Source organism: Amphibalanus amphitrite, unplaced genomic scaffold (genome assembly GCF_019059575.1).
Source record: "Amphibalanus amphitrite isolate SeventyFive unplaced genomic scaffold, NRLGWU_Aamphi_draft 002340F_arrow, whole genome shotgun sequence".
NCBI classification, from domain to species: Eukaryota; Metazoa; Arthropoda; class Thecostraca; order Balanomorpha; family Balanidae; genus Amphibalanus; species Amphibalanus amphitrite.
In genome coordinates, this window is record NW_024883807.1 from 1 (window position 1) to 13,821 (window position 13,821).

Below are 13,821 nucleotides of genomic sequence, written 5' to 3' on the forward strand. Positions count from 1 at the left end.
ACAAAGCTTATGCTATTGCCTACACTCATATGTTGCATTGTTCATGTTGGACTATCATTATCCTAGTATCGACATGTCTTGGTGATGTTTAGACTCTTATGTCTTATGTGACTTTCGTCCTATACACGGGTAAGGTAGCACACTGTTTAAGTTTTGAGCTTACCGAACTTTGACTCAAACTAACTGTTCCATTCGTGTGCTTTTCCAGTATGTGACGTCAGCTCGTAGACACGGTGGTCATTGTCGACATTATGGAGAGTCTCGGGGACGGTGAGTGACAACTTGTTTCTTGCATTTCAGCTAGTTCCGTTGGGGGTAAACCGGCAGTGAAATGCGCGGATTGCTGGCGTTTGAAATGGTTTGAAATACTAAATGTCATATGGGCAATGATGAGGAAAAAATTTGTGTATATATTTCTGGGAATGAGGCGTTCAAAGTGCAATTTTGCACATTGTTTCACTCAGCATGCAGATTCACTCAGCATGCAGATTTGCTTCAATATGCTGCATTTTCGTCTCAGTTCTGCACGTTACCATTGCGTGCACCGTGCGTTTCCATCATGCCTCCCACGCTCGTTTCCATCACGTTTCCGTGTGCGTTTTTCAGAGATGGACCAGCCGACATCTCCCCGTGAGCTGCCAATCAAGGGTTCCGCCGATGAAATCTCCCTCTCACTTCTACCGGACGCGACAAATTTCTTCCGTCTGGAGGAGAAGTCGCTGTCCCTGGCGTCTCCCCTAGACAGAGACGCTGACGACCTCAGCTCCATTGTACTGAGGGTGAGTTCTTTTGATCTCACGGTACGTTATCAGGAAGAGCATTGTCCTGATACGGGATCCATCGTGATCCGTTTGATGTGTGCCGTGATGATAAAGTTTTATGGTCCCCAGGGTGGGCTTAAATAGCTCTCACGCGGTTAGCTACATGAACTCAGTGCACATGAACAGTGTATGCACATGAACTCAGTATGAAATAAATCATCAGTCCACAGCGTGGAATCCATTGCTCTCAGATCAAAACTGCGCATAGCTAGTCCGTTAGGTTATCTAATATCTACGCATTATCAAGGCGATTTACATCGTTCTCACTTCTCACGGTGAGATAAATCGTCTGGCCTTGTAATCTCACCTCAGGCTTAGCTCTTTCATCTTCACAGTGAGTTTAAAGTGCAAACAAGAAAACGGGTTTGATTGCGTGTACGATAACAGCTATCTTACCGTGTAAGCTAATGCCATTTACTCGTTGAGTGACCGAGGCGAAAATAAGATGAGTGTGAGATAATACCTAACGTCTAACAACAGTGCGAACGATGGACGAAGGGGGCAATAACAAGCGATAGAAGGCCAACGGGTTCAGTGGTTTCTTGTTGTGTGCTGACTTGCAATGGTTACCGGACAATCAGTTTAGCCTTGGCAGGTGAAGTAGAAGTCGGGCACTTTTTATTGGACCACCTCACCACAGTGCGGTCGGGCTGGTCAGCTGTTCGAGATCCGTGGGACTTTGATTGAGCTGTGGTGTAACACAGGACGTAAGCAACGTTGGTCTCGTCTGTTAGTGGTCTGTAGTCTGATGGTCTGGTCCTGGGATTGGTGGTTTTTCTTTTTCTTCTTTTTTTTTTGCACCGGGCTTGCCTTCACTCTCAAAGCCTGTATGTTTCATTCAGTCGACTTTTTAACTGATACCGTCTCTATGCAGTTTCAATCATTTGTTTCTTTGAAATGAAAGCTGCATTAACTACGTTTTAGTATTTTGTTCATTCACGTTGCTCTTGAGCAAGTTAGTTCAAAACACGTATCCAATATAAGTCACAAGGCCTTAGCAAAATATAGCCGGAAAGAACTGATGCTTCCTACCATAGGGACAAATTATTCCAGCAGTCAAGTCTTCATGCACCGCATTGCTGTTGAGTCCGTCCTGGTCACCGTCGCTCCGTCAGAGAGACTGTCTTCGTTCTGTGCGTCGTGGTCCGCTGAGCGCCTTTTCACCTCGTTAACCCCGTTTGACCCCTGCCTTCCGTGCCGTATCTCTCCATTGTCTTACCTCCTCCCCTCCCCTCCCCAGCTGTGTGTGGGGGGAGAAAGACATCGGACCCCGACCCTACATACACCCTTGGGTCAGCGTCGGCTACCGTGACAGACGGTCCACCTGGCTTCCGGTCCCTCCCCCTCCTTCTCCAGCCCTCCCCCTCTGCCTCTCCTTCCCTCCCACTCGGTCCTTTCTTCGAGGCGTTTGACCGCCGGCCCCAGGCAGAAACGCGGTCTTCCGCCTGCCCGTCCGCCGGTTTGTGAAGTTCAACGCACATTGCACAATGCGGTGCTATTCTGAACTTGGCTCAAAAGTTTGACTCGTTACGTCTGTAGCCTTACAATGGCTGACAATTTACCATTTTTTTAGTCTCAATGTCCATGCTGGAAATTATCGGTCTTGACCCGTCTTTGATGGAAAATGTATTCAGCAGCTAACTACTTGAATTATCTGAACATTTTTGGTCCTCATATGGCTCCTAATCATTCTAGTCGACCTCTTGTGACCCGTGATGACCCTTGTGATCTTTCACTGCTGACCCAGGGGCTGACTTGACCCTTTTGACCCCTGACGACCCATGCTGACCCTCACCTCTTATTTCCAGGTATCCTGTCAGGTACGGGCCAGCGGTTACCGAAGGACCATACCAGTTATCGTTCGGGTTACGGATACAAATGATAACACCCCCGAGTTCACCCGGCTACCCTACAGGACACGGATACCGGAGGTGAGTAGCGGGATCCGGATACCGCTGGGTGGATCTGGATACGGATACAGGAGGGTGGTGGCAAAAAAAAATCTAGCGGGATTCCTAAACATGTGTGAGGCATATTCGGGACTACCCAAATGTATACGCAATTAGAGTATGAGGAGGCGCATGAAAAAGATTAGTGCCTTTTTACGATTCCTGAATTAAAACTTGTCACTAACTACACAGCACAGCAGTCGAGTTTGAAGTCATTTCGCAGCGCTATTTTGTGTCTGTAGCTATGCCTTTTCGATATCGGTATCCGTAAAAAGTCATCTAGACAGCAGTACAATAGCCGAGCCTCGCTCCACCACGTGCGCATAAAAGGACCATATACTTTTCTGATAATCTCACATTTTCACACCTTATACCACTGCCTCTCTTCTCACGGAACTCGGCCCAGACCACCTACATCCCATGCGTAACGCATCCATCACCCTCTCTGGACCGTCACGGGTGTTACGTCACACCGATAATGTAACGTGACGGCACTCTCTGTTTCGGGCGCCCGTTCCGTGACGCGCGCGTTCGTCACGCCCCTGGGATGCTGTAACGTTACGGTATGATGTCATATGTCGTTGGTGGTGTGACTGTGGCTCATGATGTGGCGGGGTAGATGGTCAGTCTCAGTGTTTGATGGTGGACAGTGGGCACTGTCTCAGCCTTAGCTTATCGTTGTCTTGTGCTCACTGAGAGGCATCGAGAAAGTGAACGCATAGTTCAAAGGGGAAATGGATTAGATGTGACATTAGATTGGCAAGAGATCGAGTGTGGAACTACGCCGGAGGGAAAGATCTTGTTGATTAGTATTTAGTAAGATAATATTAGGACCCATCTTTGTCTGTCCACTTATCAACTTTCGCAAGTTCGGGGTCATTAATCATTAGCGTTATAAAGGAAGAGAAGAGAGAATAGACGGATAAAGGGTCACTGGATCATGCAGACTGGCAGACACAAAACGACTCGGCAAAATAGGAAATATTATACCACTGCTGTGTTGTGTCAACTTATATCAGCGTTCCCGAGTCTTCACTTTGACAGCTATGGCTATCTTCCCTGAGTGTTTTGTACGCTAACAGCCCTCTCAATCCCCAGAACACAGCTTTGGGAGAGGTAATATACCGCGACATCGAGGCGACGGATCGGGATGCCGGTATCAACGCCCTGCTCCAGTACTCGCTGGTCCCTGGCGATGGTGGCGCCACCGACGGATATGGACGGTGAGTTTTGGAAGCTTTAGTAACGAACATCACCGCCGCGACTGATTTGATGCAGAATGTGTTACGATTGCGAAATGCGAATATTTTTAGGGTCTTGGATTTGTGTTATAACTTTCAAGCGATGATGCAGCTGTTTCTCTCTGCTCACGGTAGAGGTGTTGCTGAATTCCCTATCTCAATGGCGACTAGGTTTGCCTATTAAGAACAATTTGAGGGTGTTTTGGTCCAAATATACGGTTTGATTAAAATTATTAATAAAATTTAAAAAAAAAAATGTTAGGAAGACATTTGTTTAAAAGTTCATCGTCATTTCCAAACCCACTTGTCACTGTCACATCTTTCACTCGTTAACAGCCGTTTTGACACAAAATCAATCTTCATTCTGCATCTTCTTCCCCAGGTTCAGCATCGCACGACCCCACCAGGGTGTGGTGACGCTGACCCGTCCCCTAGACTTCGAGACCACCAACGTCTACTACCTGAGGGTAGTGGCCAGCGTAAGTATGGGGAAGGGAGAGGATGTGGTTCCCGTGGATAAAGTTGGAGGGTATAAGGCATAAGAGTGAGGACGAATGGTCTCGCGATTTGCAGCTATTCGCAGATCGGATTCAGAATTGGTGCGTGCGTGTGCCCGGTGCGTTTTCTAAGTGGAAGGCTAAATTATTTAAGGCGACAATGTCTAATCGTTTGATGTCGTCGTGACTCCACAGAGTCCAATATCGACCCAATTAGACCTAATTATGGCGTATATCGGCCCCGTGTAATCTTCACGACCTTCCGCTGATCACATGCAACCTCTGCTTGACCTCATTCTGACCCGCCGCTGACCCCGTATGACCTCGGCTCTGCCTGACTCCGCTCAGACCTCCGCTGACCCCTATGACCCCATGTTACCTCACTCTGACCCCCCGTGCCCCTCCGCTGACTCCTTATATGACCCCCGCCGTCGCCAGGACCAGGCGCAGCCGTCGTCCGCGCGTCGCTCGGCCACCACCACCCTGACGGTTCAGCTCGACGATAGCGACGACCTGGGTCCGGGCTTTGTGGTGGCTGGCTGTCGGCCTAGTGGGCAGGAGTGTCCGCTGCCGAGCTACCGGGCTACGGTCAGTATATATTATTCACAAGTTCATAAAAATAGACAGACAAAACGAACCCGGTAGATAGACACGCATGCAAATGCATACCCACGTAAAAAGTATTTCCTTATGTAAGGTAATTGTGGGTAACCTAAAGATGCCATTTGAGCCTCGGTGCTTCGCGAATTATGATTGCGGCGACCGATTAAGGCGCCCGACTCCCGGCAAGAGATTAGCTTTCATGACACCATAATGTCAACAATGTCAATAATGTAAAGCATATCAATGACTTTAAAATCAATGACCAATGTCTGTTGAGTGTCCAATGTCCTTCATACTCCCCACTGACAACTGTTCTTCGCCTCCTCTCAGGTTGTCTCCAGGGAGCTGTCTGGCGTTCTCGATGTTCGACCAGAAAGAATTCATGCCGTCGATAGGGATACTCTCGGAGCTGATATCGAGTATAGGTGAGAATGAATCGAGCAGTGGTGAGAATGAATTGAGCAGAGTTGAGAATAGATTGCAAAATGGTGAGAATGAGTTGGATACAGGTAAGAATGAATCGAGTGCTGGTGAGAATAAATTGAAAATCAGTAAAAGTGAATCAGGTTGAAGCGAGGATGGATTAGTATTAATGAGAATGAATCATTTTCACCTATTTCATGTTAAAACGACCTAGTTTTATCGATTAGAACCGAAAGTGATGTCGACCGCTGCTTCTAACATCTGTCATTGTTCTAGTTAACGAGATAAAACATTTATTTTTTCTAGCTCGCATGTTTTTAGCAGTCAGGCCTGCATTTCATGTTTTTCGTCTTGCTTTGCAGGTTTATATCTGGTCAGCCGCCCAACTACCACCAGTATTTCGAGATTGACCTGACATCGGGTCAGGTGCGGCAGATTCAGCCGGTGGACCGGTCCATGGTCAAACAGTTCACCATTACCGTTCAGGTGAGAGATGGAGTACCTACTTACTGTGAGAAATCGTGGTTGAAATATGTGCTTGATTTTTGTTCATTCAACGTGGGTGACCTAACAATGGTTACATAGCATTCATTTCTCCTATTAACACTAAGGGCATGCTTAATTTTACATATTTTTTTTTTTGATCTGATAGAAGACGTTACCTTTCTCTGTAAAGCAAATGTGTCCATAAAGTTAGTTGATGATGGTAGGCTCATAATTTCGATGATCGTCACTATCAAATGCTGGCGTTTTTTTTTTTTTTGCACACGGTTTGAGAATGCACACCTAAACCTCTGCCCTCTCTCCCTCCCTCTGTCTCCAGGCCCGCGAGCGCACGCCCTCCGGCCGATCCCAAACCGCCGAGCTCATCATTGACGTCAAGGCCGTCGACACCAGCCCGCCTGTCGTCACTATTACGTCACCAGAAGGTGAGAGACGACTGTGACGTCACACTGTGGCTAGAGCGGTTTATACCTATGAGATGGCCAGGCTGACAGTTTGGGTTTAGACATTACCAAACAATAACAACATGGCTACAGATTCTAAGTGATGCTGGGCTTCCATGATTCTGATATTTGTTATCACCAGAAGATACCGAGCTGGTGGTATGGCTGCCATCTTTATTTATACCAATCCCAATGCGAATTTTTAACTAAATATTACACCTCACGAATTTGCGAATTTGCTTGGTATTGGTTCTTCTTGTGCATATTGTGCTGTGCTCAGCATTGCTCCGATCTGATCAACTCTTCCCTCTCGCTGTGTCCGCAGGCTACGTTCAGGAATCGTCAGCGGTCGGTACCAAGATCATGGTGCAGCCGCAGAGTCTGGATGTAATCCAACTGAGGGTCGATGACCCCGACTGGGTAAGTCATCTATCTTGGACATTGAAGGGTAGTGACTTGACTACTGATGATCAATTCAAGGTACGTTTTTTTCGGCTGCTTGTCGTTTTTTTCGATTCGATCTTCGCATCGAGGTCATCGAGGTACACAAGAAGGGTGACACCTCAGACCCCAATAACTATCGCCCAATATCGGTTATCTCCGTCGTTGCGAAGTTGTGCGAGCGAGTTGTGTGCACTCAGCTGGTGGATTACCTGGTATCTCACCACGTGCTCTGTCACCAACAGTATGGTTTCAGACCAGGACAGTCAACTGAGGCGGCCTTGCTCGACGCTGTCACATTTGCAACGGACAACATTGACCGAGGCATGATGACGTCACTGGTAACAGCAGACACGTCCAAAGCATTCGACAGCGTCGAGCACGGCCGTCTCTTGGATAAACTCGAATGGTACGGTGTTCACCGCGACTGGTTCTCGGCCTGGCTGCGGGGACGTACGCAGACTGTGCGCGGCGGGTCATGTGCCCTAGAAGTGACCCATGGCGTAATCCAAGGGTCCATAATGGGTCCAGTGTTGTTTTTGCTCTATGCAAATGACCTGCCTCAGCACATTCCATACGGGAAAGTTGTGATGTATGCTGACGATACCCAATTCCTTGACGCTGAAATTCCATCAAATTTGCATGTCTTAAAAACACGGGTCGAAAGCAGTCTATCAGCAGCCTTGACATGGTTTACTCAAAATCGCTTAAAAATCAATGCAACTAAAACGGAAATGATCATTTTGAGATCTCACAGACAAGTCAGCAAAGCAGACATGTCAGTTCAGTTTGGCAATGATGTCATATTTCCTACAGAGAGCGTCAAGGTCCTGGGTGTTATCATTGACCAGCACCTGACATGGACCAGCCACATCACGTTGATTGTCCAACGGTGCTACACTGCGTCCTCTTGTGTCTCGCACGGAACAGACACAAACTACCGAAGTGTGTCAGGCGCCTACTTGTAGAAAGCCTCGTTTTTCCCCACATCCGCTATTGCATTACGGTGTGGGGAAGCTGCACTGCTGCTCAGAGACGGCGCGTGCAAAAAGCTATTAATTTCGGTGTCCGTATCGTGAACGGCCTCAGTATGCGAGACCATGTGACTCCATCGCTGCTGGAACTACAGGGTGGGGCAGCATAATCGGGAATAAATAACAAACGGGATTATTTGGTCATGAATTTAAAAATATAGCTCCAAGCACTATTTTAACAACATCCCATCAATCGGTCACCTTTTACCTATCCCTCATCCTATTTGACCGCCCTTCGCGTCGATGACCTTCTCAAGGCGGGTCCAAAAGCACGCGCATGCACGTGCAGCCTCCTGCTTGTCCATGATCGCCCATCAGCTTCGTACCTTGCACTGAAGACCGTTTTTACTGATGATAAGTTGTTCATTAAACTTCTACCAAAAAACGCTCCATATAAAGAATTTGGTCGGATTTAAATCGGCGGAGTTGAAGGACCAGAAGTTTTTGGTTCATCTCAGGTGGAGGTGCCCTACACAATAACATGTCGTCCTCACTGCAGTACCAGCACGGACAGAGTCCTCGTAAGACGTGATCTGGACCGTCAGTGATCCTCTCTTCCGACGACTCCACGTGAGTCTGCCAGAGTGTGGATGTATTTACCAGAGGTGCTCGTTTTATCCGGGCTCGATGAAGTAGGGTGCACCACGTGCACCTCCCTTGAAGACCACCCATAGGTCCATCACCTCAACAGGATGTTTACTTTGCATGACCGCTGCAATATTCTCGATACAATCCCCTATATGGCATGCCATTCTTTTTTATCGTATTCCAGTCGGTGATAAGATTTTTGGTCGCTGAAGTTTTGAACATTGTTTCTTTTTAATATGCTCAAGAGCTTCTTCCTTATATTCAAGTGAGTCATCTTGTATGTCCTCTGCTAAGAGTTATTTTACGACGATTACGTTAACTTTTTGTCCTAAGTATCCCCACACAATCCTTATCGTCCGTGATAACACGTTGACCTGTCCAGCAACCTTTACGTGGAATGGCATTGTTTTAAACAAAATGTTCTTGTTTTACTCGTTTAACATTAGTGTCTATGGGCGCGCGCAAAGCACTTGGAGCACCGTCGAACTATTTTGCTGCTCTTTTCCAGGAAGTTGCATGCTCATGGATGTAGTCATGTCAGATTATGCACAACTTTTGAGCGTTTCATTGCCATGATATAATTTATCAAAATAATGCCATGCCTACTCATGACCAGAGCCCAAAAAGCATTCCCGATTATGCTGCCCCACCCTGTACATAGGGTGGCCCAGTATCGATGAGATCATTACCGAGCGAGATCTCGCCACTGTGCGCCACCTCATTACATCACATCACGCCCCACTGCTGCTGAGCAGCTTGCTTGTGAGACGCTCAGCCGTATCCTCCCGCCGCACGCGTGCTACCGAGGGCGGTCAGCTCGAGTTGCCTCGGGCGAGGACTGAGTTCGCAAAGCGCAGCTTTTTATACCGTGGTGCTAAGGCGTGGAACGCTGTCACGCAGAACGCGGTGACAGCACCGTGATTAGGTATATCTAGATGAGATGTTTTAGTCCGTTCCAGTTTATGTACCTGAGTATATTGCCTGTCTTTTGTGAATGCGCTATGTAGATGTATTTGCTTTTATTTTATCGTGCTGTAATGACGTAGACCCATAAAATCCATGCAATGGAGGTGTCTTAATAAACTATCTGTATCTGTATCTGTCATGCCTTACATTATGTCTCTCTGTTCTCATCACCCCCTTGCTCTTAGTCTCCGATTCTCTCCCTCCATCTAACACCGCCCCCCCCTCCCTCAGACCCCCGGCGAGGACCGTATGCAGTACCGCTACGAGCTGACCACAGACGCGTTCGCGGTGAATCGGGATGGCTATCTGGTGGTGGCCCGAGGCGATCTGGATCGGGATCCGCCGGCGCCATCGCAGCTCACGTTCCAGGTATGAAAATGACGGGATAAATGAATAAATGAATGAATAGCTACATGGATTAATGTGTGAATTAATATATGCATGTGTGAATGAATGAATGAATGCATGAATGAATGAATGAATGTATGTATGAATGAATGAATGAAGGAATGAATGAATGAATGAATGAATGAATGAATGAATGAATGAATGAATGAATGAATGAATGAATGAATGAATGAATGAATGAATGAATGGGTGAAAGTGCCCAAGCACGGCTGACATTCCAGGCATGGACAGACAGTCATGGCCGCCCTCACAGCTGGTTATCGAGGTATGAAAGTGAGTAAACGAATGAATGAAATGAAGCGAATGAATGACTGAATGCATCATGCATGCTGTTATTAACGAATGAATGAATGAATGAATGAATGAATGAATGAATGAATGAATGAATGAATGAAAGGGTCGAAAACATAATTGACGTTGCGGGTGGGGACGGACAGTGGGTGCCCTCACAGCTGCTTACGCAGGTAGGATGGCAGTGACTGAATGAACGACTTTGGGAAAAAATGGATGCATTTATGAATGAATGAATGAATGAATGAGTGGATGACTGAAGGAGCGATTGAATGAATGTGTGAATGGATGAAAGGGTACGAAACACGAGTTATAGGCGGCAGGCGTCTTCTGAGTTCTTCTTTTAGATATGCCGTTTAGGAGCTCTGGTGCCATCTTAGCACACATTCTACATACGTACAGTATAGCGACAGCCCATTGAAGCTCTTGAGCTTTAATATTTCTTATTCTAGTTTCATGCCTCATTCAGCGTTATTTAAAGGTAGTGTGCCAGCTTTCTTGGACCATATGGAGTTAATGACCCGGATAAGGAGAACCGGATTTTTAGAACTTATCCATACCTTCAAAACTCATGGAAACGTCTTAAATTCTTCAAATTTTGAGTACCCCAGTGCGAAATTCGCCCCGACGGGTTGTCGGTCGTACCCCAACCACATTTCACACCACTATGAACAATAAATGCACACACTAAAATCGCTATTACCGATAGGCTCATCCAATCAAGTTTCGATAAACCCGTTCATCATCATCTCCTGCGGTTTCGAACACGCCTGTTAGGTGGCTTCTGATGCTCGTCGAGGTCGGAATTTCCAAATACGCGTGGTGCGTCGGGCCGCGCGCTCTGACTTCGGCCAAGAAAAATGCGTCAGCTGATCATTGTCATTTCTGCCACTTGCGTGTGGTGTAATGGGGTCATAACTTAACCCAGGAACGCCCAACTGGACATTTTTGTCCAACCGTGCCTCTCTGCAGTGCAGGGGACCCACAGCGTGCGACAGTGGAGCCATCTTTTAACAGCGGCCGGTACAAGTCGAGAAAGATCCAGCAAAACGTTTTAGAATGATTCCGAGCTTATCGGTCCAGTTTTGAGCGACACGTCGAGCATCCAAGTCGCTCGCTGGATTTAGACCCCAAATCGCGATGACGTCACATGACGAAAGGTAAGATGTCATGGCGCTGGAGTATTAGCCAGGTAAATTATCAGTGTATTTATGTTTGGGAGACTTTGTCCCATGTTTTGATGCGCTAGCTTGTTCTCCCAGTTGCGTTGCATGATCATTAAAAAAGAAATTGCAAAAAATGGACAAAATTGTCCACGTGGGCATTGCTGTGTACAAAATAGAGCTGGCTTGCACAAATGCTTATTTGGTATTATCTGTTACAGCACTTTCAATGGCTCCATTCCTGTTTCAGACACAAGACAGAGACACTGAATGATGTCCTTGACATGGTTGAAGAAGATGCCAGCGGAGATGAAGTGGACGTCATCCTCATCCCTCCAGAAGGTGACGTATCTGACGGCTACTCCGGACCGGAGGACGAAGGCGAGGGCGACCCCGACCATCTTTCTGCCCCCATCCTGAAGTCTGAAGCTGAACTTCAGCGTCGCAGGAGTTCAAGGACTGAGACCACTCACCAGCCTACCGCGCGACGTCATCAAGCTCATCACACTGTGACGTGGATGAAGCCAGCGCCTTCATCGGGAAAGCCTACTAGGCTTTTCCCTGAGGCTAACTTCAGCCAGTTCTCGGGGATGAATCCAAACGAACTGGTAACACTCTTCCTTGGTGAGGAGATCTTCGACCTCACTATCAAGGAGAGCAGCCTCTACGCTCTTCGAAACGGACGCCAAGATCCACAGATGAGCAGGGAAGACATCGCCATCTTCATCGGCATCCTCGTCCTCACTAGCTACCTGACAGCAGTGAACACCAGGTTCTACTGGCAAGAGGCTGCGGACACTCACAATGAGCTCATATGTCAAGCCATGACGCGCAATCGCTTTGACACGATCAAGCGGAACCTCCACTTCTGCAGCGAGGAAGATCCTGCTGACCGCTACTGGAAGCTCCGTCCGCTCATCAAAATCCTGCAGGTCAAGTATATGGAGCATTTTGTTCCGCAGCAAGCTATCTCCCACGACGAGGCCATGATCGCCTACTTTGGGCGACACGGTCTGAAACAGGCGATCCGGAACAAACCGATCCGTTTCGGATTCAAGGCCTGGGCACAGAACACGCCAGACGGATATCTCCTGGCGTTCGACTTCTATCAAGGAAGGGGAGTCGCGGAGCACACTGACGACAACGTTCAGCTTGTTGGAAAGAGCGGCGCCACCGTGCTCGATCTGCTGGAGTACATGAAGCAAGAGTTCCGCGAGCTGCCCTTCCAGTTCTTCGTGGACAACTATTTCATGTCCATCCCCCTGATGCAGGAGATGACGAAGAGAGGATACGACGTGACAGGCACGATCCGGGAGAACCGCATCCCTGGCACGACTGGCCTCAGTGCGACGAAGGAGTTTAGGAAGAAGGAACGAGGCATGCACCAGGCTGTCACCAGTCGGGACGGGAACGTGATTCTCGTCAGGTGGCAAGACAATGCACCCGTCACTCTGGCCTCGACATGCTACGGCGATGTTCCCCCAGGCAAGGTGCGCCGTTACAGCCGTGTGCAGAAGCGACATGTGGAAGTTGACCGCCCTGTTGTTGTCGGGAAGTACAACGAGATGATGGGCGGAACTGACAGGATGGATCAAAATGTCAACCACTGCAGGATCGCCGTCAAGGGCAAGAAGTGGTGGTGGCCGATCTTCACATGGCTTGTGGACACGGCAGTCCACAACGCCTGGCGTCTTTACTGCCGCGCTGGCGGCACGATGACTTATGTCCAGTTCCGTCGCGAGTGCGCCTGCACCATCCTGCGACGATGGGCCAGGGGGAGCAAGCCCATGATGAACCGCAACCTTGCGGCTCCAGGATCCGAGGCCATCCGCTTCGACGGGATGGGGCACATCATCATCAAGGCCCCGTCACGGGGGACCTGCCGGAATGAAGGCTGCACGGCGAAGGTGGGAACCAAGTGCGTGAAGTGTGCTGTGTTCCTGTGCGTCAACTGCTTCGCCGGCTTCCATGGCGTCGCCCAGTGAAAATATGTTCAGGCTTCCACTGGTGGACGCCCGGCGATACCCCTGCCAAGCAGCGACAGCGCTGATGGCCCCAATTTGGGATTTGTCTCAGTTTGCTGCTTGATCTTAAATTCGTTGATTGATAATCTGGAGTGACTGGATGTCACCGGTGTGTTGACAACATGAGCATGGAGAGCAAGTTGACAAGGAGAGCATGTTGACACTCTGGTTGATTTTTTAGAAATACACTTGCTTTTTAGCTGAATGGAGTTTTTTTACAGGAAACTTAAGTGGTCTGGTGTGGTTTGATCTAATCTTCCGCAAAGCACCATTTTTGTACAGTCTGTCTTAAAAGTACCGCGCAAAGTGACGGTGGATCCATCAAGCCTGACCGAGCAGGGGCCTGCTATAATTTGAAAGTCACCGAACCAATTGACCTGGGTAATGGACGAGGATGTCAATTGCTTCGGTGGCTCAAATTTAGC

The 13,821-nt window shown here is 48.2% G+C and overlaps 1 protein-coding gene across 1 annotated transcript in view; it reads left to right on the forward strand.

The window, feature by feature from the left end:
• The first annotated feature begins 251 nt into the window (after positions 1-251).
• Positions 252-13,821, forward strand: part of LOC122376834 (cadherin-99C-like) — a 35,400-nt gene continuing 21,830 nt past the window's right edge. Inside the window, exons 1-11 of the mRNA XM_043356804.1 lie at positions 252-270; positions 607-779; positions 2,630-2,752; positions 3,869-3,993; positions 4,394-4,490; positions 4,947-5,096; positions 5,442-5,536; positions 5,897-6,020; positions 6,358-6,463; positions 6,807-6,901; positions 9,742-9,879. Of these exons, the coding sequence (XP_043212739.1) occupies positions 252-270; positions 607-779; positions 2,630-2,752; positions 3,869-3,993; positions 4,394-4,490; positions 4,947-5,096; positions 5,442-5,536; positions 5,897-6,020; positions 6,358-6,463; positions 6,807-6,901; positions 9,742-9,879 (1,245 nt within the window). The remainder of the gene's footprint in view (positions 271-606; positions 780-2,629; positions 2,753-3,868; positions 3,994-4,393; positions 4,491-4,946; positions 5,097-5,441; positions 5,537-5,896; positions 6,021-6,357; positions 6,464-6,806; positions 6,902-9,741; positions 9,880-13,821) is intronic.